The sequence below is a fragment of the Lygodium microphyllum genome, chromosome 2 (genome assembly GCF_053477565.2).
Source record: "Lygodium microphyllum isolate KBCC chromosome 2, Lygodium_microphyllum_v1.1.10, whole genome shotgun sequence".
Lineage (NCBI taxonomy): Eukaryota > Viridiplantae > Streptophyta > Polypodiopsida > Schizaeales > Lygodiaceae > Lygodium > Lygodium microphyllum.
Window position 1 is genome coordinate 19196286 of NC_141136.1, and position 23118 is coordinate 19219403.

At 42.2% G+C, this 23118-nt stretch overlaps 1 protein-coding gene across 2 annotated transcripts in view; it reads right to left on the reverse strand.

The window, feature by feature from the left end:
* Nucleotides 1–16114, reverse strand: part of LOC148039530 (cytochrome P450 71AU50-like) — a 31037-nt gene extending 14923 nt beyond the window's left edge. The window contains exons 1-2 of one of the 2 annotated variants that reach the window (XM_087691676.1): nucleotides 14804–16102; nucleotides 13526–14233 (exon numbers count right to left, since the gene is read on the reverse strand). In XM_087691676.1, the coding sequence (XP_087547802.1) occupies nucleotides 13550–14233; nucleotides 14804–15790 (1671 nt within the window). In that variant the 5' untranslated portion in view covers nucleotides 15791–16102 and the 3' untranslated portion in view covers nucleotides 13526–13549. Of the gene's footprint in view, nucleotides 1–13525; nucleotides 14234–14803 lie in introns of those variants that run through there. The other variant, XM_087691683.1, reaches the window with a different exon arrangement.
* Nucleotides 16115–23118: the final 7004 nt, after the last annotated feature.

A 23118-nucleotide genomic window follows, 5' to 3' on the forward strand; every position in this document is an offset into this window, starting at 1 on the left:
GTTGGAAATGGGGTAGAAAAAAGAATGGATGCCTCAATGGAAGAGAAGGTGAATCGCTTTTGTATGTTGCACCATGCCTCCATGGAGACGTGGCTCGCCAAGTACCAGATTGCAAGGCAAGATCGAGAGGAAGCGCGAGCTGAATTCCGACGCAATACGCGTCACCGACCGATTCGATATCCCGAAGGCATGGAGGAGATGCCGCGGTTTATGTCAACACGATGGTTGCATGGAGCCTTGATCGCAGCATCCAGCGAAGGGGCAGAGGTCTCAATGGAGGAGTGGGAGTTCTCGAGGGGATGTAGTCCAAAGGTAATGAGGGGTTTAGAATGTGTCATATCTGAATTTGTTTGCTACATCTAATTTGAGTGTTTCAATGTGCAGTACAAAATATATAGTGCAGCGTGGTCGCGCGGACGGCATTTTCGGGTGGAGCGTATTGACAAAATGCGCTCCACAATGGACTGTGGTGTCATGGCAAGGTTTGAGCAAGAGAGCCGGCGACGAGCAACGGATCCGAACACGGTTGTGGATGAGATGGAGTATTTTGGGAATTTGCAAAGTATTATTACGGTGGATTACCGTAGCTTCTCCATGATAATATTCGATGTGCAGTGGTTCAAAGTGGTACTTGGAGGAGCTGGCGCAACGGTTCGACGAGGTCCATCTGGATTTCTCGAAATAGATTCCGAAAAAAAATGGATGGATTTGCGCGACACCTTTGTGTTGCCAGCACATTGTGAACAGGTAATCTTCTAGTCATTTGCTTGCTAATTGTAATACGACATGCTTTATGTCACAATGGTTTGAAGACGGTTTGTAAGTGTTTGTGAACAGGTAATCTTCTATCCAAATCCTCGACAACCTCGATGGTGGTATGTTATACCTTCAACTCCTCGAGGTGCGAGAGTATACGATCAAAGCGATGTTCCAGGCATAGATGAAGAATATATGCAAATAGAGGGATCGAAATTACAAGGGGTGGAGGCCACCGCAAGCTTGGAGCCCGCATCGGCTAACAATGATGGAAATACAGAAGTCGTAGAATTTTTTGAGAACGAGGCAGACTCGTTCTTTTGTGGTGACATGTCTATCGACCTTCCAGTGTATGCAGAGTTATGTCAGGAGATTAACATGGGACCATAGAATACTTCATTCTTGGAGAATTGTATTACTCAATTCGTTGTTTAGATCTTCCATAAAGGTAGATAAGATATGCATTTTAAGATGGATTTTTCAAAAATGATTTATATTAATGCACTTTGTATAGTTTCAATTGATTATTCTAACATTATTTTTTATCTCTGCAGGTATCGATATTTTCAGGATGAGTCGAGGGATGAGCGATGAGGAGTTTCAGGAGATGATGGCACGTATGTCTCCAGATCAGCTCGCGAGATTCAGAGAGATAGCAGATCAGGAGCTGTCTCGTTCTTCGTCAGGGCGCTCTGCTAGATCAGCTTCAGTGCGATCAGATGCTTTAGCTTCGAGCAGACGATCTCGACGCTCGCGACTTGGGCCAGAGGGAGGGACTGCGACTGCAGAAGGATCAGGGGGGTGCTGCTGTGGAGACACGGACGCTGTGTCTCCGTCTCGTCGTTCAGCTGGAGCTCGGTCACCTCCACGATTTGTCACACCTGTGGGGACGTCCACTCCAGTTACTCCGGCTTTTGCGCAGCCGTCGGCAGATGTCACGCCTTTTGGTGGCACTCCTTTTGGTGGCACCCCCTCTGGTGGCACCCCTTTCAGTGGCACTCCGGGAGAGGGTACCCCCGTCGGTACACCGGATGTTCAGGGGTCTCCTGGATATGCCCAGGAGCGTGGACGGAGATGGGAGAGGGCCCATACGAGGCACACTCCTAGGGATTATGGATACCTAGTGGATGGCAGGTCAGGAGCTATCATCATGAATGATGAGGGGAGGAGGGTGATGGCTCGCATGAGGGAGTTGTGCCAACAAGTTTTTCGGCACAACGTCCTGGATCATTGGAGGAACATACCGGAGGGGAGCAAGGAGTACATAGTAGCATCCTTGCACGAGGAGTTCCCGGTGCCAGCCGTAGTGGATAGATTCTCTACGGGCTAGATGATGGATTGCATGCGTGCATACATGTCACATAGACGATCCGACGCACGCAAGGCAATCAAGAGTGGGGCTCCAAAGCCCGAGTGGTTAGATGCAGAGGACTGGCGCCGACTGAGGGAGGAGGCTACAAATTCGCCAGGACGTTGGAGTCAGCAGCGGGAGGCGGCGAGGGCACGAATCAAGGCCGGATCGGTACATCATCTTGGGAGTGGCGGCCACAGGACATATTTGGAGAACTTTGTAAGTTTCTCTTTTGTTTTGCTTATTTGTTTTTTTGAGATATTATTTGTACTGACAATCATGTTTCTAACAGTTAGCATTTTATTTTCTTTGCAGCACTCCATTACAAATCGTGATCCGCAAGGCCTTGAGACTCAATATGCAGAGAGGCATGGTCTCAGATCATTGATCGACCGATTGTACAGACGCGGCGGCCCAACAAGTCTCTCATCTTTCATGTCCGTAGTTACCATGAGATATTTGAATGCATTATTGTATGGTGGATTGATATGTTGTTTCTTTTTCTGCAGAATCCGTTTGATGCTCCTTTACAGCGGGAAGAGCTTTCGGGGGACGACGATTTGTAGCTCGCCCTCGGATCCTTAGCGCTCACATACCTTTAGTTTTTAGTCGCCCGATCTATGTAGACATTTTCTATGTATTAGTGATATTGTTTTATGATTGTACCAATCGCATTTTATGCGATATCATGTATTTATTTCATCTATCAGTTTTATGATTTCAGTATAGATTCTTTTTGTTTGCAAACGCTTTGTATGCAGCAGTGCAGAAACTATTTTGTATGGCTCTCATACAGCACACAGTGCTATATGTGGCAGGGCAGCTTGCTGCCCTGCCACAAAATTTTTTTTTTCTCTGTTACCATCGCTATTTGCGTCGCAAATTTACTACAGGCGTCGCTATTGTCGTCGCTATCAGCGTCGCAAACTCTCTGTAACCGTTGCTATATACGTCGCTATTTGCGTCGCTATATGTGTCGCATTTGCGACGTATATAGTGACGCAAATAGCGACACAAATAGCGACGTATATAGCGACGATTCCATGGCGTCGTCAATAACGACGCTTTTTGCGATGACAGGGGCAAATTTTGTTGTTTGTATTTTCGTCGCTTTAAACGTCGCTATAAGGTCTATATCTTATAGTGTTGTATTCTTCTCGAAATAGTATGCAATCGTTGATACATGCATGGATGTTATTGTAGTCCATGCCAAGCTTCCGTAAAACATGTCGTGCATCATTACGAGACTCAGGTATGGTATTTGCAGGTGGTAATATATGATATTTCAATAACCTGAAAAAAATCATAAAACACCTTGAAAAAGCACAAATGTTTGTAATAATAGTGTCAAAAAAAAAATCAATGAAGCCTATGTGCAAGGTACCTGAATAACTCGGTCACACTCGTATCGCTCCACCCGTATTTTGCTTGCATACTTAAGAGTGCAAGCAATGTCTTCAACCGAGATACTCGGCACCCATCATATAATGGTATGGATGCTTCCTCTCTAAGCGGATCAGATGTCTCGACATCCATGGGAATCAATGCATCGATCATTGCCTCCATCTCAGGCTCCAAGATTGTAGGTAGGTCTGGAAGGTTGTCCGTCTCCTCTGGCATTGACGGTATAGATTGGCCTTGCAAGTGGTGGATTGGCTCCTGCACTCCATCCATCGCACGCCCATGAACTCTTCTAATTGGCCGCAAAGGATGCACTCCCCCTTGGGACGAGACATCACCTCCCTGGATAGAAAATTTACCAACAAGACCCAATCTTATTGTGTATGGTTTTCAATTAGCTTGCGAGTACAATGCATGATTAATATTAACTTCAAATTACCGTTTTCTGAAAATCTGCAATCGCCTGATCAATGATCTCAGATTGAAACTCGCCAAATCGTCATACGTGTTCTATAGACAATCAACGTTTTCATCTAATTGCCAACTTGTATTGAGAGCAAGGACATGGGACACGCTGATTAAGATACGCCTCGTGATCTTGAACAATAAGACCTTCTTCGTTTTCAATCTTATCTACATTACAACAAACGAGGCTCAAATGGATAGCTTTATGGAGATGTATGTCAAGTTGCAAGTTGACCATAAGCTCTTGCATTGTACATAGTAGTTGAGAGATTTATTGATGTTATATCTCGGCCCTATATCATGCTCAAGGATTTGTTTGTCCCGGTAGATAAAAGTAATGCCATCTATGAAATTTATCAACTATAGTAAATTTGTTTCAATCAATTCTACTCATAGTCATAACATTTGAAGAAAATATCCTATGCTCAATTTAAGGGGTTCTTCTTCTATAGCAATACTTTTGGGTTCATTTTGATGAAGTACCATAATGACCATTAGCTACGGTATCATTTTCTTTTAGTCCTTCCGTTGACTAGTTGGCATGATTACTAATTTGTTATGCCTATAAAGTTAATACAAAAACAATGAATTATGCATATCACAATTAGATCCCCTACTTGGACATTATGAAGGATATGACCAATGTTAAGCCATCTTAAAGAGTCACCAATGTACGTAACCTAGTAGAGCCCCTCTAAGATACTCAAAGTACATAACCTAGAGACCGTAGCTAGGTATATAAGGTATAATGGTGCATCGATAAGTCTATTATCGTGCATCTTAAATCTCCTAATTAGACTTTATAAAGTGTATGACTAATTTTTAGCCCTCTTAAGGAGTCGATGTAATGTTACCCATAAAAAAAGCAAAGTGCATACCATTACCATAATCATGGATATGTTATCATTCCAATATATACACATACAAGTGGACTACATCTTGAGTAGACAAAAGCTATCCATTTGAGTAGACATACATCTCCATAAAGCTATCCATTTGAGTATACATCTCTTTCTCTTTCTCTCCCTCTCTCTCCCTCTCCCTCTCTTTCTCTCGCATTTCCTCTCCCTCTCACAATATATCCTAACACTCTCCAAAAGCAAAAGGGAGAGGGGGAGAGAGAATGCACTCTCCCTCTCCCTCTCTTTCTCTTTCTCTCCCTCTCTCATTTCCTCCCCCTCCCTCTTCCTCTCCCTCTCTTTCTCTTTCTCTCCCTCTCGCTCTCCCTCTCCCTCTCCCTCTCTTTCTCTCTCATTTCCTCTCCTAAACAAGAAAAAAAGAAAGTGATTTAAACCTTAAACAAGCAAAAGGGAGAGGGAGAGAGAGAATGCACTCTCCCTCCCTCTCCCTCTCTCCCACTCCCTCTCTCTCTCTCTTATTTCCTCTCCTAAACAAGCAAAAGAGAAAGTGATTTAAACCTTAAACAAGCAAAAGAGAGAGGGAGAGAGAGAATGCACTCTCCCTCCCTCTCCCTCTCCCTCTCCCTCTCTTTCTCTTTCTCTCCCTCTCTCATTTCCTCCCCCTTCCTCTCCCTCTCCCTCTCTTTCTCTTTCTCTTCCTCTCCCTCTCTTTCTCTCTCATTTCCTCTCCTAAACAAGCAAAAGAGAAAGTAATTTAAACCTTAAACAAGTAAAAGAAGGAGAGAGGGAGACTCACCGATGAGATATGTGTTGAGATATCGAGCTCCACTCGTGATACGCCAGGGTGACTGTTGTGTATTTATATCACCGCCTTGTCAGTTGCAGATGCGGTTGGTACACCGCCCATGAATAATAGCTAGATGACAGCTATCCTTATCTACTCTAGTTCGTGGCTCAGTTAGTATGCCACCTTAGTTAGTTGAGTTTGGTTTGAGAATCATATATAGGGTTCTTCTATTTCTATGTATGTGACTTCTTTTGGCTTACACAACTAAGAAGAGGAAAAATGTTTTCAGCCTCCATCTCTGTGTGTATTCCCCCATTGTGCAAGCAAGAAAGTTTCAAGTGAGACTCCTTCCTTCTCTCCCACAATCTTGACATGGTATCAGAGCCTTGTTCGTGGTAAGGAGCTCAAGAAAGCAAGCCAAGCTTGCGGTGTTCTAGTAAGAGGAGCAGTGTTGCTTTCATTTTCTGTTTTGGGAGTAGATCTCTGCAGGTAGCACATCCGAAAATTGCAAGAGTGCATTGTCTCAGGTTGAGACGCCGTTCGCGGTGAACTAAGAGGGCAGTATATGCTGCGGGCGAGGGCTTTAGCCCTCGGCGACCCTGTTTTTTTTTATTTGAGGCCATTTCGGGGCCTGTTTTGGAGGCGGAAGTTTTCTGCACGTACTCAAGAAAAAGCCCTGTTTTATGCTGTGCGACCACTGTTCTGCAAGTCGGTGAAAAGTTACCACAGATATTGCATCGTATGCTCGTGTGCAGAGACATTAGGAGTTACAGAATCATCCTTGGCTCCTATATATGCAAAATCGTCACTAGGAAGTGACTGTGTGGTCAAATACCACTTTCGCCAGTTTTGCAAATTTGCCCTTGTGAGGCTGAAGCTGTGTTCTTTGCAGTGACAGAATTTTTTGCAGTGTTCTGTAATGGCATCTGATTCTCTTTCACAGATTATCACTGAAAAGCTTGACAAGAACAACTTCCAAGCATGGAAGTTTAGAATGACGAATTTCCTTATGGGAAAAGGATATTGGGAATTTGTTGCAGGAAATGATGAAGAACTAGTTCTTCCTGATGTTCCCAATCAACAGCAAATGCAGGCATTTAAAGCATGGCATGAGAGAGCCAGGAAAGTTATGTACTGGCTGTCTATCAGCATTTCAGACTCTATGATTGTGCATATTCAAGATGCAAGTACACCAAAGGAGGCATGGGATAGTTTGTCAAAAATGTATAGCACAAATACGCAAGCCAGAAAAATGCAGCTCAAGCAAGAGTTGCACAATGTGCAAAGAGAAAATATAAGCATCAACGACTACCACATGAAGGTGAAGAAGATTGCACATGCACTTGCTTCCATTGGGTCGCCAGTGGAAGATGATGATTTAGTTTCTGTGACCTTGAATGGTCTAGGAAAGGATTATGCACAGTTCCGAACATCCATTTCCGTCCGTGAAAGATTTCTTGATTTTGAGGAGTTGATTGCTCTTCTAATTTCTGAGGAGTAGAGAAATGGTGGTGCATCTTCTTCAGGAGGAACTTCAAAAGAAGCTGTCTTCTACTCAAATGCTGGAAGAGGTAGAGGCAGAGGTAGAGGAGGCCGTGGTAGAAATCAGAATATGCAGCAAACTCAAGAAAACCAGTCCTATGGAGGAGGACGTGGTAACTCTAGAGGCAAGGGGAGCCAAAGAGGTCGTGGTGGATGGCAAAGAGGCCAAAATGCAAACAGCAATGTTGAATGCTACTACTATGGTAAAATGGATCATATGGCTAAAGACTGCTATAAAAAGCAGAATGACATCATGAATGGGAAATTGCAACAAGGGAATTATGCATCTTCTAGTAGACAGGGTGATGACAAAAATGAGCATTTGTTTATGGTGCAGCACATGAATAATTCTGTGACAAGCGCAGAAGAAAGCAACGATGTATGGTATGTTGACTCAGGTGCATCAAACCACATGACAGGTCATGCAGAATGGATGGAGGATGCAAGGAAAATAGAAAAACCAGGATTTGTGGAGATTGGTGATGATACTGCACATCCTATTGTACAGATTGGAAAAATTCCTTTGTCTATGAAGGATGGGAAAAAGAAATACCTGTCCGATGTATTTCATGTCCCGAATATCACCAAGAATTTGGTTTCTATTAGTCAAATGGTTGAGCAGGGCTTGTAGGTCAGATTTAATCCTCATGGATGCTTTCTTGAGGATATGAAAAATAAAGGTCACTTGATAGCAAAAGGAAAGAAGAAAGGCAGAATGTTTACGTTGGATGCAGACATGCCTGAATTGAGTGCAGCAATGTTTGCACATGGGACCGGTGTAGTTGCAGATATTGATATCTCGCATAAACGCATTGGTCATGTTAATGTACAGCGACTTAAATCAATGCAGGCCCAAAATATTGTTGCAGGATTGCCTAAATTCAAGGTTGCAGAAATGCATAAGGTATGTGAAGCCTGTCAATTTGGAAAACAGGCAAGGAAACCATTTCCTAGACATGTTCAAGAGAGTAAGAAGCCATTGGAATTAATCCACTCTGATATGTGGACTACTAAAGCTGCATCTCTTGAAGGCTGTCATTATTTTGTCACTTTTATTGATGACTATAGCAGAAAAGTTTGGGTGTATTTTATGAAAAAGAAAAGTGAAGTTTTTGGGCATTTCAAAACTCTTAAAGCTATGGCTGAAAAAGAAACAGGTCTGCAAATAAAATGCCTAAGGTCAGATGGAGGGGGAGAGTACCTCTCAAATGAGTTTGCAAGGTTCCTGCAGGAGCATGGCATAAAGTAGCAATATCCATGCAGTCATACCCCACAACAAAATGGAATTGCAGAAAGGAAAAACAAGCATATTGGAGAGGTATCTCGTGCCATGCTCAATGAAAAAGACCTGCCAGATTTTTATTGGACTAAAGCAGTTGCTACAGCAGTCTACATAATGAACAGGACTCCCACTGCAGCAATACATGGGATGACTCTAGAGGAGAGGTATACTGGTAGGAAACCAGATATTTCTCATTTGAAAATTTTTGGTTGCATTGCCTATGTACATGTGCCAAATGAGTTGAGATCCAAGTTGGATCCAAAAGCTGAGAAGTGCATCTTTATTGGTTACTCTCTGCAGCAAAAAGAGTATAGATGCTATAACCCTTCTACTCATAAGTTTACAGTGAGCAGAGATGTTGTTTTTGATGAGATGAGTAGCTGGTATAAACCAGTAAATGTGATTGATGATGTAGATGCACAAAATGGTAATGCTGCACAGAATTCACAGCAGCAGCCACAAAATATTAGTGGACCTGGAGCGTCCTCTAGCAGTGGTTCACATTCTTCGCCATGGACAGGCAGATTGAGATCAGGAGAATCTTCTCAAAGCAATGCAGATAGTGGTATGCAGGTATCACGAAAAGGAAAAGAGAAGATTGATCAGCCCATGTTTGATATGAATGCAGGTCACTCTTATGTGGATGGTGAATCCAGTGGCTCAGAACAGAGCATTGATGATGAGTTGGGTATTCTTTCTATTGTTACACCTGGAGTAAGGAAGACCAGGGATGTTTTGAGAGCACCTCGGAGTGAACCTATTTTGCGCAGGTCTACGAGAGCTAGGTATCCTGTGGATAGGCTGAAATATGATGGATTTACAGCCATTCACTATGCATATATGGTCAAAGTGATACAGGAACCTGAACCCACTTCTTTTGAGCAAGCCATGGGAAAAAAAAAATGGGAGAAAGCCATGGATGAAGAAATGGATGCCTTGGAAGCAAATGCTACATGGGAATTGGTACCTTTGCCTAAAGGTAAGAATGCAATTGGCTGTAAGTGGGTTTATAAGGTGAAGCACAATGCAGATAGTTCTGTGAACAGATACAAGGCAAGATTAGTAGTCAAGGGGTATGCACAAACATATGGCATTGACTATGAAGAAACATTCAGTCCGGTTGCAAGGATGGCAACCGTAAGAGCAGTCATTGCTATGGCTGCATCAAAGGGATGGTCTTTACATCAGATGGATGTAAAGAATGCCTTCTTGCATGGTGATTTGCAAGAAGAGGTCTATATGGAGCAGCCACCAGGTTATCTGCATGCTGTTCATCCTGAGTTTGTTTGCAGGTTGAAGAAAGCATTGTATGGCTTGAAGCAAGCACCTAGAGCATGGTCTGACAAGATAGGACAGTATCTTGTCACTATTGGCTTTCAGATTTCCAAGGCAGATTTCTCACTTTATGTGAGAAAAACAGAGAAAGGTATTATGCTACTTGTCATTTATGTTGATGATTTGATTATGACAGGTGACAGTGATGATGAAGATATCCTTCATGTGAAAATGCTATTGAAGCAAAAGTTTGAGATGAAGGATTTGGGAGAGCTGCATTATTTATTGGGCATTGAGGTGATTAGATCACCAAGTGGGATACAGCTCTTGCAGAGGTAGTATGGATTGGACATGCTATCCAAATATGGGATGACAGGCTGTAAGCCTATTTCAGTTCCTTTGGAGCAGAATGTGAAGCTGAGTGCAGATGCAGGTGAGCTTCTGGAAGACCCTACTATGTACAGACGCATAGTAGGAAGCTTGATTTATATGACTATTACCACGCCAGATTTGAGCTATGATGTTGGACTGGTAAGTCAGTTTATGCAGGCTCCAAGGAAACCGCATTTGGATGCGGCTAGACGCATACTTAGGTATGTGAAGTCCACATTGCAGTATGGACTGTTTTATGAGACTGGGGTTCAGATACAGTTGCATGGATACACTGATGCTGATTGGGCTGGTAGTATTTCTGATAGACGATCTACCAGTGGATATGTGTTCTCTTTTGGGAGTGCTGCAGTCACTTGGAGCAGCAAGAAACAGCCTACAGTTGCCTTCTCGAGCACAGAGGCCGAGTACAGGGGCGCAGCAATGGCTGCATGTGAGGTAGCTTGGTTGCATAAGCTACTTTATGATATGCATCAGCCTACAGATGGGCCAATTGTCATTTATTGTGACAACATGAGTAGTATACACTTGGCAAATAACCCAGTCTATCATGCTAGAACAAAGCACATTGAGGTGCATTATCACTATGTGCGGGAGAGGGTTTTACTAGGTCTTATTGATCTAGTTTATGTCAGCACAGAGGATCAGGTAGCTGACATATTCACGAAGGCATTGGGCGCAGAGAAGCTGCGCAAGTTCAGAGACCTGTTTGGTGTGCAGGAATTGGGATTGAGCTCGAGGGGAAGTGTTGAGATATCGAGCTTCACTAGTGATACGCCAGGGTGACCGTTGTGTATTTATGTCATCGACTTGTCAGTTGCAGATGCGGTTGGTACACCGCCCATGAATAGTAGCTAGATGACAGCTATCCTTATCTACTCTAGTTCGTGGCTCAGCTAGTATGCCACCTTAGTTAGTTGAGTTTGGTTTGAGAACCATATATAGGGTTCTTCTATTTCTATGTATGTGACTTCTTTTTGGCTTACACAACTAAGAAGAGGAAAACTGTTTTCAGCCTCTATCTCTGTGTGTATTCCCCCATTGTGCAAGCAAGAAAGTTTCAAGTGAGACTCCTTCCTTCTCTCCCACAATCTTGACAATATGGCGAGTGTGGGGTGGCTCCTCTTTGCGATGAAGGCTCCTCCTCTCCTTCGTGAACAACGGCGGTGGCGGCAAGTCTTCTTCCTCTCCTTCTCTCACGACGGTTGCTCTCTCCCTCGCTCTCGCTCTCAAAACACAAAATGCAAAAATGCAAAATAAAGCCGCGCTCAGGTTTGGCCCGCTTTTTCCCCTGTGGACCGTCACTATTTGCGTCGCTATTAGCGATGCCGATACCCGCCGTCGCTAATCGCTGTCGCTACCAGCTCGAATCCTTGTAGTGTATTCAACCCATGTTATTCAAGTTATTGTTGCAATTTTAGCGGTTAAGGTTGCTTGAATTACTATTTTGTAATAATTGCTTGAAAACTTCTCCATTATTTAGATTTCTAAACTTCTTGTCTCTAGTAATTTTCTACAATCTAGGTTACTCTTGTTATTTTTCCAAATCCTTGATACTTTTACACTTTAGGTTATTCCCTTAGGGTTGATTTTGATAAAACAAAATCATTTCCTCTCCTTGTTCTTTAAGTTATCCTCTTCTACATTCTCCTATTCATCATCTTGACATAACGAGTGTTTCATGCCAATCCACTCTTCATTATTGCATTCTATTGAAGCTGATGGTGATCTCTTTTGTTGTCAATAGCACAGCTTTTTCTAATTTTCTTTTTATTATTTTTCACTATCTCATGAACATCTATTATGTAGGCAATCACTTGAACTAAACTATAGGAAATTGTTTGACTTACAAGAAAGTGTTTGAATTTGCCTAAATGCCCACCTACCCTAAAACTGCATGAATCTCTAGTGTTATGAAATAGCATGAATGCAATTTTAATGAAGCGATAACATTATGCCCTCCATTCTACCACAACACAAATAATAATAATAACTAATACTAAATTTTGCATGAGTATAGAAAGATACACACTTCAATATATAAAAATTTAATGAATATATATATGTGTATATATATATATATATAAGATGATGATGGATTCTGTGTGTGTGTGTGTGTGTGTGTATTTTTTTTAAAAAGATTGCAAGCTATCGTATATATCTATCTCTTTTCACTAGTAATGGTAGTAGGCAGTGGGATGATGGCTTAATTAGCACGATCATGGAAACAATAGCTGCATAGGTGGATGGGCAAGTATATGTGATATGTGTGTGTGTGTGTGTACATGCATACATGTATATATTAGAGAAGTCCATAATAGGATCTCTCTCTCTCCCTCTCTGCTTTTTTATTATAGAATATTGCAAGCTATCATCCCCCCTCTCTCTCTTTGCCGATAGTGGTAGTGTGGATTCATATGACTCTTGCATGAGCCGTAGATAGGGGGTTTTCCAAGATTCTTCACTCACAGGTAATGTGTTTCCTTTACAAAGAGTGAACTTTGTAGGTTGAGGACATAACCTTGAGGAGTCATGTAACATGAGTCATTGATGTAAAATTTTCATTACCGTATCCCATATGATTTGAGAGTTAATGAAGAAATCTTTTGACAAACCAACATAGTGCAAAAATAATAGTTCTTAATGTAATGCAATTTAATCTCATGGTCCAAAATTTAGGGTTTGTAAACAATAGGTGTCTTGTTATCTTGAATCCTTGTTGTTTAATTTTGTGAAAAAAACCAAATTTCTAATCAAAATCTTAGCATAGATCTCAGCATTTTAATAACTAATAGAAAATAACCCGCAACAAAGATAATGAAGTTCAAGGATTCAAGGTTTTCTCTTATTTTTGGGAAGATATTAGTATGATGTTGGTCCTATGATATGCAATTTATGAGCTTTCATACCATACACATCAAGGAATAAGATGACAGTCAACTTGGATAATACTTATGACATAAATATGGATCTTATCTCTCTAAATGTGGTTTTATCCCTTATTGAAGTTACAATAATTAGTCAAGTATTAGTTTCCTATATGTAGCTTTGCATCAATGCCTCACACTAGTTGAAACCAATCAATGCGTATCAATAGCAAAGTATATCTCATTTAAATGGGTAAAGCAACATACTTTACAAACTTTTGTATGTAATTAAAAATCATACTAAAGACAACGACTATTCAAAGGCTCTAGACGTTTTGATAAAGGATTTTTCAAGGACATGTTAAGTACATGTAGCTTTTTTTCAATCTTCTTCAGATTTATGAAAACCAATTAAGCATGTTTATATCAATGGCAAGGTACATCAATGCATTTAGATTGGGTGAAAGGATATAGTTTACAAACTTTTTTATGTATTAAAATCCATACATAAGGCATCAAAAGCTCTAGCTTTTGGAAACACTGAAAAAATTTTAAGGGATGCATTTTTTATATTTACATAGAAGGAGAAGATAAGAGTGAGTCAAGTGATAGCCTTGGTTTAGCAATTGCTACTAATGGCTTGGCCATCTTAACAACCATACCAAATTTCTCAGACATCTCTATGACATTCCTCTCTATACATCCACCTTCCTCATCAACTTGGTTGCAAGCTGGTTGCAATGTCCATTTGAATACATGAATAAGATTTGCAAGCATTAGATAGGTGTTTATTTTTCCCAAAGACCAACCTGGACATCCTCGCCTACCAGCTCCAAAGGGAAGAAGATGATAATGTTTAACAAGGACACCTAGATCATCCACATTATCATTGTTCAAAAACCTTGTAGGATCAAACTTGAGGGGGTTGATCCATGCAGATGGATCTCTTCCAATTGCCCAAACATTTACATAAATCCTTGATTTTTTGGGGATATCATACCCATTAATTTGGCAAGGTTTTGTCGACTCATGTGGTACAAGGAGAGGTCCTACTGGGTGGAGTCGCATGGTTTCTTTCACAATAGCTCTTAAGAACGGCAAGGATTCAAAATCGGACTCTTGTACTAAGCGAGTCTTGGGAACTACATGTGTTAATTCCTCTTGTAGTAACTCCAAGTGGGAAGGGTTTGTGAGGAGCTCTGCTAGTGCCCATTCAACTGTGGTTGAGGCTGAATCAATCCCACCAAGGAGCATGTCCTGCATAACACATTTCGAGAAAGGTAGAAAGCATGGGTGTCATTAACTTATGTGGATATTATCAAAATGCATATAGTCTAGAAGAGTACAAGCATTTCAGGTCCATTGTTTTGGTTAGTGATCGATACTTTGGTGCTTTAATTTTTGAACACCTGTCAAAAAGCCTAGATGATATCATTAGCTCAAATCCAATAAAATGTATAAGAGTAGTGGCTATTTTTCTCATAAGCAAGAATACCAATCATGCTTGGAGAACTTGTTATTGCCATCCCCATTGGTGCCAAAAAGAGGTACCATGAATGCTTTGGGGGGTGTAACCTTAAGAGATCATCCATACCAGTTATCAATTAAAGAGTTCTTTGTTTTGCTTTATTATTCAAGGCTTTCCTTTGAAAGCTAGGCTTTAAGAACGTTAGCCTTTCTATAGTCTATGTATCTCATACTAGGTAGAGAGGAGATGCATGTATATGTGAGAATACATGAAAGTTGTTTGAATTTCTTCACTAGCAGGACCAAAGCATTTGTTAATCAAAACTTTGAAGGGGGGCGGGGAGGGAACGATATCCTTACCAAGATGATGCCCTTAATGTTGTGATCGGAGATCTGATCTTCGCCGACAATGGACAAGAGCACATCTAGCAGGTCAGCAGGGGGCCGGGGGCCGCCAGGCGTACAAGATAGGGTTCGACGACGATCGATCATGTCTTGGAAGACGGTGCTGAGCTGGGCGCCGATAGCCCGCATGCGCTTGGTAAGGCCTTGGAGGTCGAGGCGGTCCAGCCAGGGGATGAAGTCGCCCAGGTTGAATTCGCCCAGGAGCTGCGAGGTCTCGGTGATCATGTTCACGATGTTAGTGTCGCGGTCCACGGCCACCAGCTGCGAGAGGGTAGAGCCGAAGGCCATGCGGCTGATAATTTTGGAGGCCGCCGTCAGGAGGGGACCCCGCACGCACACGACCCCGCAGCCCGCATCAGCCTCGCCCGCCAGCACCCCCAGCAGGGCCCGCACCTCCTGCTCTCGGACGGGCCGGAAGTCCGCCAGCCTGCGGTTGCTGAAGAGATCCGTCACGCACAGCTGCCGCATGCGCCTCCAGTAGGGCCCCGCCGGGCAGAAGGCCAGGTCGGACGCGTCGAACATGAGATGCTTGCCGCCTGCCGTGGCCGGCCGGGAGGCCATGTGGTTGTCGTGCGTCTGCAGCACATGGCGGGCCATCTCCGGTGACGATGCCACAATCGTGGGCACGGCGCCCAGCTTCAGGTACATGAGCGGCCCGTACTTCTTGGCCAGCTTGTACAGGGACTGATGTGGCAGCCGCCCCAGCAAGTGGAGATGGCCTATTATGGGAAGGGAGGGAGGTCCCGGAGGTAGCCGAACACCTTCTAACAACCCGTCTCTTCCTCCTCCAGCTCCTCTCGCTGTGGCCTCCTTCTGCTTCTTTCTATGCATCAGCATCTTCCAACTCATCGTGATCGTCAGCCACCCAACCACCACTACCATTAGTGCTGAACGCCAGGTTGCAAAAGCATGGTCATCGCCCCTCTCGTCCAGAGTTGCCATCCTCGCAATTCCAAATACAGCACCCTACAACTTAAACTTGGAGATTTACACCCCCGACTCTCTTGAATGTTCTTTATATGACTGTTTTTGCATCCGTCTGTCTACACACCCTTCCAAGGCTTGCCTTCTTTGCTCCCCCCGTACTCTCTCCACACACCCGCCCTTTTTCTAGTTTACAACAGTTGAAGCTATTGTGTGCCCAACAAGTCTAGGAAGCTCTCTCTACATCCACTCTTTGAAGAACTCCAGTACGCCCATTACTTCCACAAGAAAGACTCCCTCGTACGTTGAGGTTGGCCCCTAAGGAACCCACACGTTCATTGAACTAGCTAGCAAGGGCCATTCGTTAAGATTAAATTTTAGGTGTCGAGGTTAAACAAATCATCCGCGTGGGGATCTCCATTTCAGCAGCAAACGCCCCATCAAGTCTTTTGGGGCCCACTTTCCATGCACGTGCCATTTCTTTATCGTATAACAAGTAGAGGGCACCCATCCATAGTTATTTATAACATATTCATTAAATTTCTCTAGTCTAATAGATTCCTCCCCTAAACTCATGCATGGAATAATAGGCCCAAGGCCTAAATGTGATGTGTCTCTTGAATCATTTTGTGACAAGCACTATTTGAAAATGCTTTTTAAATGATAGATGATAGATAATCCATGCTAGTCAAAGGACAAGAAAAATGTCTAAATGAAAAGTACCATAAAAAAGTCTCAATTAAGATCAATAAAGCATGTTTGTTCAATCATTCTAGTGCCATTGTGTTCCTATTCTTTGCTCCCATCCAAATATCCCAAACACCATTCCAATCAATTTGAGAGCTCTCATAGGCATCAATGAAACATTGTGGCATCCAATGTGTTGAGGCATAATCTATACCTTGAGTTACTTTTTATCAAAAATTTCCTTGAAAATCCATTCTCTCAAGATGATGTGCTTACTAGGATGACCATGCAAGTCTGTCATAGATGCATTATACCTAGATATAAATCCCACCATGTCTTTGTATTGTTGCTAGCTTCCCAAGCATCATGCATACCTCTATTTCGAGCAACTCAATACAACATCCTAACAAAAGCCTCCTATTCATTCATACAACTTTTAATGTCATTTGTCTGACTATCAACATTGACTTTGTTGATTAGTCTTTCTAACTATTGTTGAGTCATTTTATCCCTATGAATGGGATCCATAGGATATGAAGAAGCATTGAATACTAATAAATCCTCAAACCTACTAATCAAAGCATCTAGAATGTTTTGCACATATGCTAATACAATAGAGATACATTCAACCAGAGAACCTGTTTTATTTCCATCACCTTCAAGTGATATATTCAAGTTCAATCCCTCGTGTTCGCTTTCTCAATCAGTTGCACCCTTAGATTTTCCCTTCTTTTTTTACATGTTGGGAGTTGGATGTACTTCAATACATGAACATCTATGACACCATTAGCATCCATATACTCAAACCTTCCATTGATTGTCATTTTTGGAAATTTAATAAGATATTTTGACCCGACACCAAACTTATCATCATCACATATAAGGTACATTTTCTTAAAGTTTTTCATAGTCAAGTTAGTAAGTGCACCAATCATAGTGACATCCATCTCTTGTCTTTGAAATTCTGAATTTAATTTATTTCACTCCGCAAGCACACTAAAAGATGTATGATAAATTGCACCAAAAAAGTTATAGCATATCCATACCACTTTTTATTATGTCTTTCCATTGCTCAAGAACAACAGGCATGATTTTCACAAACCTTTCCATGACTTGATCTCTAGAAGGCCATCGAAATGCATGAATTTGCAACATCTTTGCATCCATAATATCATACTCATACATAATCTTCCATAGCTCCAAGTAGCCATATGTTGATCTATCTAACCATCCGTACACTTTGTTTGCAACTTTATCAACAAAAGAAAATACATGAGGATGTGCAATAAAACCCCTTATTGCCAATGCTTGTTGGTGTGCAATACAATGTATGCCCATAATACGTGGATTTAGGGCTAGAAAGCATGCCACAACTCCAATCTGACACATTATCATAGATAAAGTACCATCTATTGCTATTGCAATAAGTTTAGACATATCCAAGCCGCTTTCTAGAAAGAATGCATTGATAACATCATAGATGCCTCTATTGTTCCATTATCTACTAGCAATATTTGCATAGATTTGCAAATTGCATATCCTTTATCTCCATCACTAATATACAAAATATAAATAATCAAATTTTTCTGAAAGGTGTGGTCAATGCTCTGATCAATGAGCATTGAAGAAAATGGACTTTTACATACTTCTACATTAGTCGATGAGCTTAAGATTCTGTGGGAGGAGGGGGTTGCCATGGAAGATATGAGCAAGCGTGATGGTCCATGGTATGCCAATATAGGAGCCATTCTCATGTGGACCATGCATGACTTTTCGGGATTTGGGGAGTGCTTAGGTAAGTAGGCTTCTATTCTCATTGGTTATATCTATCATAGCTTGTTCAAGTTTATGTTTACTAAATAGGGGTGTTGGGACAAGTCTGGTTATCTCAGGTTATTATGCATGTCCTTTGTGTGGGCCACAGTTAGGACTCCCGAAGGTCATGAACCATAAAAAAGATGGTATATCAAGGATGTGCCTCATTCTTGCCATAGGGTCATGAAGTGAGGGAATGTTTTCTTGGACGACCTCTAACACAAATAAATGCTCAAAGCTTGTATGAGTTGAAAATGGTCCATACTGAGTCATATCCAAATGGAATGTGACGGTTCTCAATTTTCTACGAGTTGCAATATTGGACCCACTTACAGATCAACCACTTGTTGGATCCCATGCATATTTTCAAGAATGTGGGTGTTGGGAGTAAAAGTGCCTCCGCTTAGCTGCCTGTGTATTACTACACTGACAGTACCCGTCACTGCACATTGCAGATGGCGACGCCCCTCATAGTCACTTATTCTTTATTCTTTTAGTGATAGTTTGAATAAAGGAAGGCCCGACCACACATTGTGGTTGTTGGAGCTCCCACTTTTGAGTCTCTCTCTCTCTCTTGGCTCTTGCTCTCCATCCGCCGCCATAGCTCTCACCGCCAAGCTTCTTCCTCCTGGGTTCCACTTCCCTTTCAACTGGTTTCAGAGAAAAGGCATTGGAGCTTGCCCGGCATTCTCTTCAGCCCGGATTTGAAGAGCTTCAACCCGAGCTTCAATGGAAGCCATGGCACCTTCATTTGCAGGCATGTTTTGATCTCCCGTCTCCTCCCCGAGCTTCCGAACCTTCATCAGCTTCTTCCTGGGCTGCATTGGAGCCCCCTCGACATTGCCAAGTGCCCCGAGGGCTGTTGAAGACCCCCCCAGCCCTCAGGAATAGCTAGCATAATTTCAGTGCATTTTTAGGGGGCTAGGCTGATCTGCTCCCCGGCATTTCCCTGCTCCTCCTCTGCTTCTCGGCACTCTTGGCAACCTTTCGAGACTCCTGACATTAGTGCTTGACTCTCGCTGATCGATTGAGTGTTTCCCCCTTCAGCCCTCTGCTGTATACATAGTCCCAGGACTGTCAAAATAGGGCAGCACTTGACATTTACTATTTAATGCTTCTTGGCATTGCCCGTTTGATGTCTATTGATGCCCGTATGTTATGGGATGCTATATCTATGCTTTGGGACTGATTTGGAGGAGATTTGAGCAGCGTTTAAGCTTCATTTAACAATAAATTTCTTGATGTAATACAGTGGGCTAAAGCTCTATTACTTGGTGTATGCATTGGTTCATGGATACGAGGTGCTTACTGGAGGTTTGAATGATCATACCGATGTATTTGGAGATTGTCAAATGCTTCTTCTTGATTCTGAAATGCTTTTGAGCTTGGATTAGCCTCTGACTTAGTCTTCATGATTGGCATTTGACTTCATTTGGCATGCTTTAGACCGGTTTATGCCTATTGTCACTGCTTGACATTTAGGCCTCTTGCATTTATGCTTTGGTCAGATATGGATGCCACTTGGTTTGCCCATGCTTGACAGTTACTTGTTGTGCTTTACAGGTCTGAGATAGCTTGGGATTTATGCTCCAAATGTACCCTATTGGGATTTGGCATATCTGATGCTATGTATTTAATGTATTAGAGCATTGCTTGCTCTCTTTGCATCTGACTTCACTTCCAGTGGGAGCCTCTTGGTATATTCGGATGTACACAAAGTCTTATTTATAGATGAGCATGAGCTTGTGAGAGAGTTACATGCATTTGCTCTCTTGAGAGCTTTATGTCTGCAGTTTGTCTATAGTGGGCTGATTTGATATGCCTATTGGGGCAGGCACCTATCTCTGTCACAGGTTTGTCAGTTTTATATGCATCTTGGATGGTTATGTATTGAGCTTCTTACTCTATTAGTTGTGCTTGTGCTTGGTCTCTTCTCTTACCTCGAGACCCATTACATGCATAACTTCTAAACCTGCGAGATGTCTCTTGCCTTACAGGTGATTGGTTTGATAGTTCTTGGTACCTTCTTGCCCCTGGAAACTCACTGTTGGATGTATCTTACTACCTGGCAGTTCCAGTGACATATGTATTAGTGATTGCTTCACTTTGAGATGGTTTTACATATGTATTAGTGATTGCTTCACTTTGAGACAGTTTTACATACTGCTGTCATTTATTACAACAAGTTGAAATATGCAGATTTTGAGCACTTCTATGAGGGTAATGCTTACTATTTGATGTTATCTTGGTCATATTTGGTGGACATGTGCTTCTCTTGGTGAAATCCACTCTTTCAGCCGATTTTAGCAGTGGTATTAGTGCATTTTTTGCTAATTACAGCAACATGTAATTTTACATTTTTGCATTAATTTGGAAAAGTATGGCTGGTCATCTGAAAGACACAACTCTCTTTAACATTGCCAAGTTGGATGGTACCAACTATGGGTATTGGAAGTCCCAAATATGGAAAGTTTTGGTGCAAAAGTCAAATTAAACCCTTGCGTTTTAAGGGTGTTAAACCTGAAGATATGGATGATGATGTTTAGATCGAAGTTGATGAGCTATGCAAGTCTACCATTATTTTGTCACTCTTAGAAGAGGTCCATCATAGTATTGTTGAAGATGAGAATCAAAGTGCATGGGATTTATAGGAGAATATTCAGGAGCTTTATGCGCACCAGAGTCCTATGTCACAAATGTATTGGCTGAAGCAGTTAATGGATCTTCGCATGAAGGAGGGGACCTCCCTTTCATCTCATTTCAGTTAGTTTCATGCTATCATGAAGAGTCTGTTGTCACAGGGTATTGAGTTCAAAGACAACTTGCACCCATTGTTTCTTCTTGGCACCTTGCCTGAATCATGGGATGTCTTCCGTACTGCCATATGCACAAACAAGCTTGATGGGCTGAAAATCAAAGATGTTGAGAGTGCTTTATTGACTAAAGAAATCAACAAGAGAAAGAATAATGCTTCCCACTCTTCACATGTATTGACCGTTAGAGGTGGCAGACATGGTAGGCATGATAATGATCATAACGGCAGGGACTCTCAGAAGTCCAGGTCCAAGTCATGTGATCGCAGTAAGTCCCGTGGATGAAATTCTGATCTTACCTATCATTATTGTAGGAAAGCAAGACATATTATGCTGTAGTGCCATAAAATGCGCGATGATAAGCGCAAGGAAAAGGGAAAAGAAAAAGTAGAAGAAAAGTCTTCTGAGTGTAGTATTGTACCTGCAAAGTCCAGTATGAAGATAAAAGAGGTTAATGTCATGCACGCCACTGATTCAGATGATGATTACATACTTGCAACTTCTTCATGGGATGCCTTATAGGCTTCTGAGATACATTCTATGTATGCACAGTGCTCGATCTTGGATTCGGGTGCGCCATTTAATGGGCGTGAGTATGTATCACGTGCTTTTGAGTAGTTTTGTGATGAGCAGGGTATTAAGCATCAGTTGACTGCCCCTTACACCCCACCCCAGAATGGTATGGCTAAAAACATGAATAGGACTATTCAGGAAAGGATCCGTAAGATGCTTAGCCAAGCTGGCTTACCACAGCACTTTTGGGCTAAGGCAGTTACTACTGCAGTGCATCTCGCTCCACGGCCAACTAGACAGCGTGTAGCATCACCTAATGCTCATGGCTCAAATGCTAGACATGTTGATGTTAGATAGAATGTCGATCAGGCAGCAGAGCCTGGGTTAAGGCATTCTACTAGAGATAAATGACCTCATGACCGTTTTGCACCCTCTATGGATTATGTACTAGTTACAGATGCAAGAGAGCCTCTCACTTATGATAAGGCTATATACATGGGTGATTGTCACTCTTAGAAGAGGGCTATGCAATCTTAGCTTGATTCATAGCGTAAGAATTAGACTTGGAATTTGGTTTCCTTGCCTCAAGGTAAGAAGGCTTTCCCATGCAAGTGGGTGTACAAGCTAAAAAGTACCCCTCGACACCCCAAGCCGACATACAAGGCTCGATTGGTTGCTAAGGGTTTTAAGCAGGAGCATTGTATTGACTTTGATGAAGTCTTTTCTTCTATGGTCAATATTACCACCCTACACTTAGACTTGGCCTTGGTTGCATAGCTTGACCTGGATTTGTACCAGATGGATGTCAAGACGGCTTTTCTACATGGGGACTTGCATGATGAGATTTACATGGAGCAGCCTAAGGGCTTTGCAGACCCTTGCAGGGAACACCTAGTATGCAAGCTAAAGAAGAGTCTATATGGCTTGAAGTAGGCACCTATGGAATGTTACCATAAGTTTGATGCATTCATGCAGTCACATGGCTACAACCGTAGTGCTATGAACACAATATTGGTGAGTTTGGGAATCTCCCAATTCCCATTATTTGAATACTAAAAAGGTAGCTCCCAGATAACATGTCCATAAGTTTCTCAAAACCATATGATGTGACCTATCATTGGAAAGCGCTTGAAAAATGGAATCTATTGAGCTATAGAGCACTCGATTTGGAGTTATAGTGTTCAAGTTATGATAAATCCAAAGATTTGACCACGTGTCCCAAACTTATAGGAAATTCCCATATTTCCCAATATGGTATTTATGGATTCCTGGTTGTACACGAAGAAAGCCTGTGACAGTTCTTTACTGATTTTGGTACTCTATGTGGATGACATGCTTTTAGCAGGGACAGCTCATGAGGAGCTAGATGCTCTTAAGGCATAGAGACTCAAGAAGAGCTTTGAGATGAAAGATCTGGGACAGGTCTCTCATATACTTGATATGTGCATTACGTGCGATTGATCTCAGGGACTACTCTATCTAACACAGAGGGAGTACATCCATAAAGTCCTTGAGCAC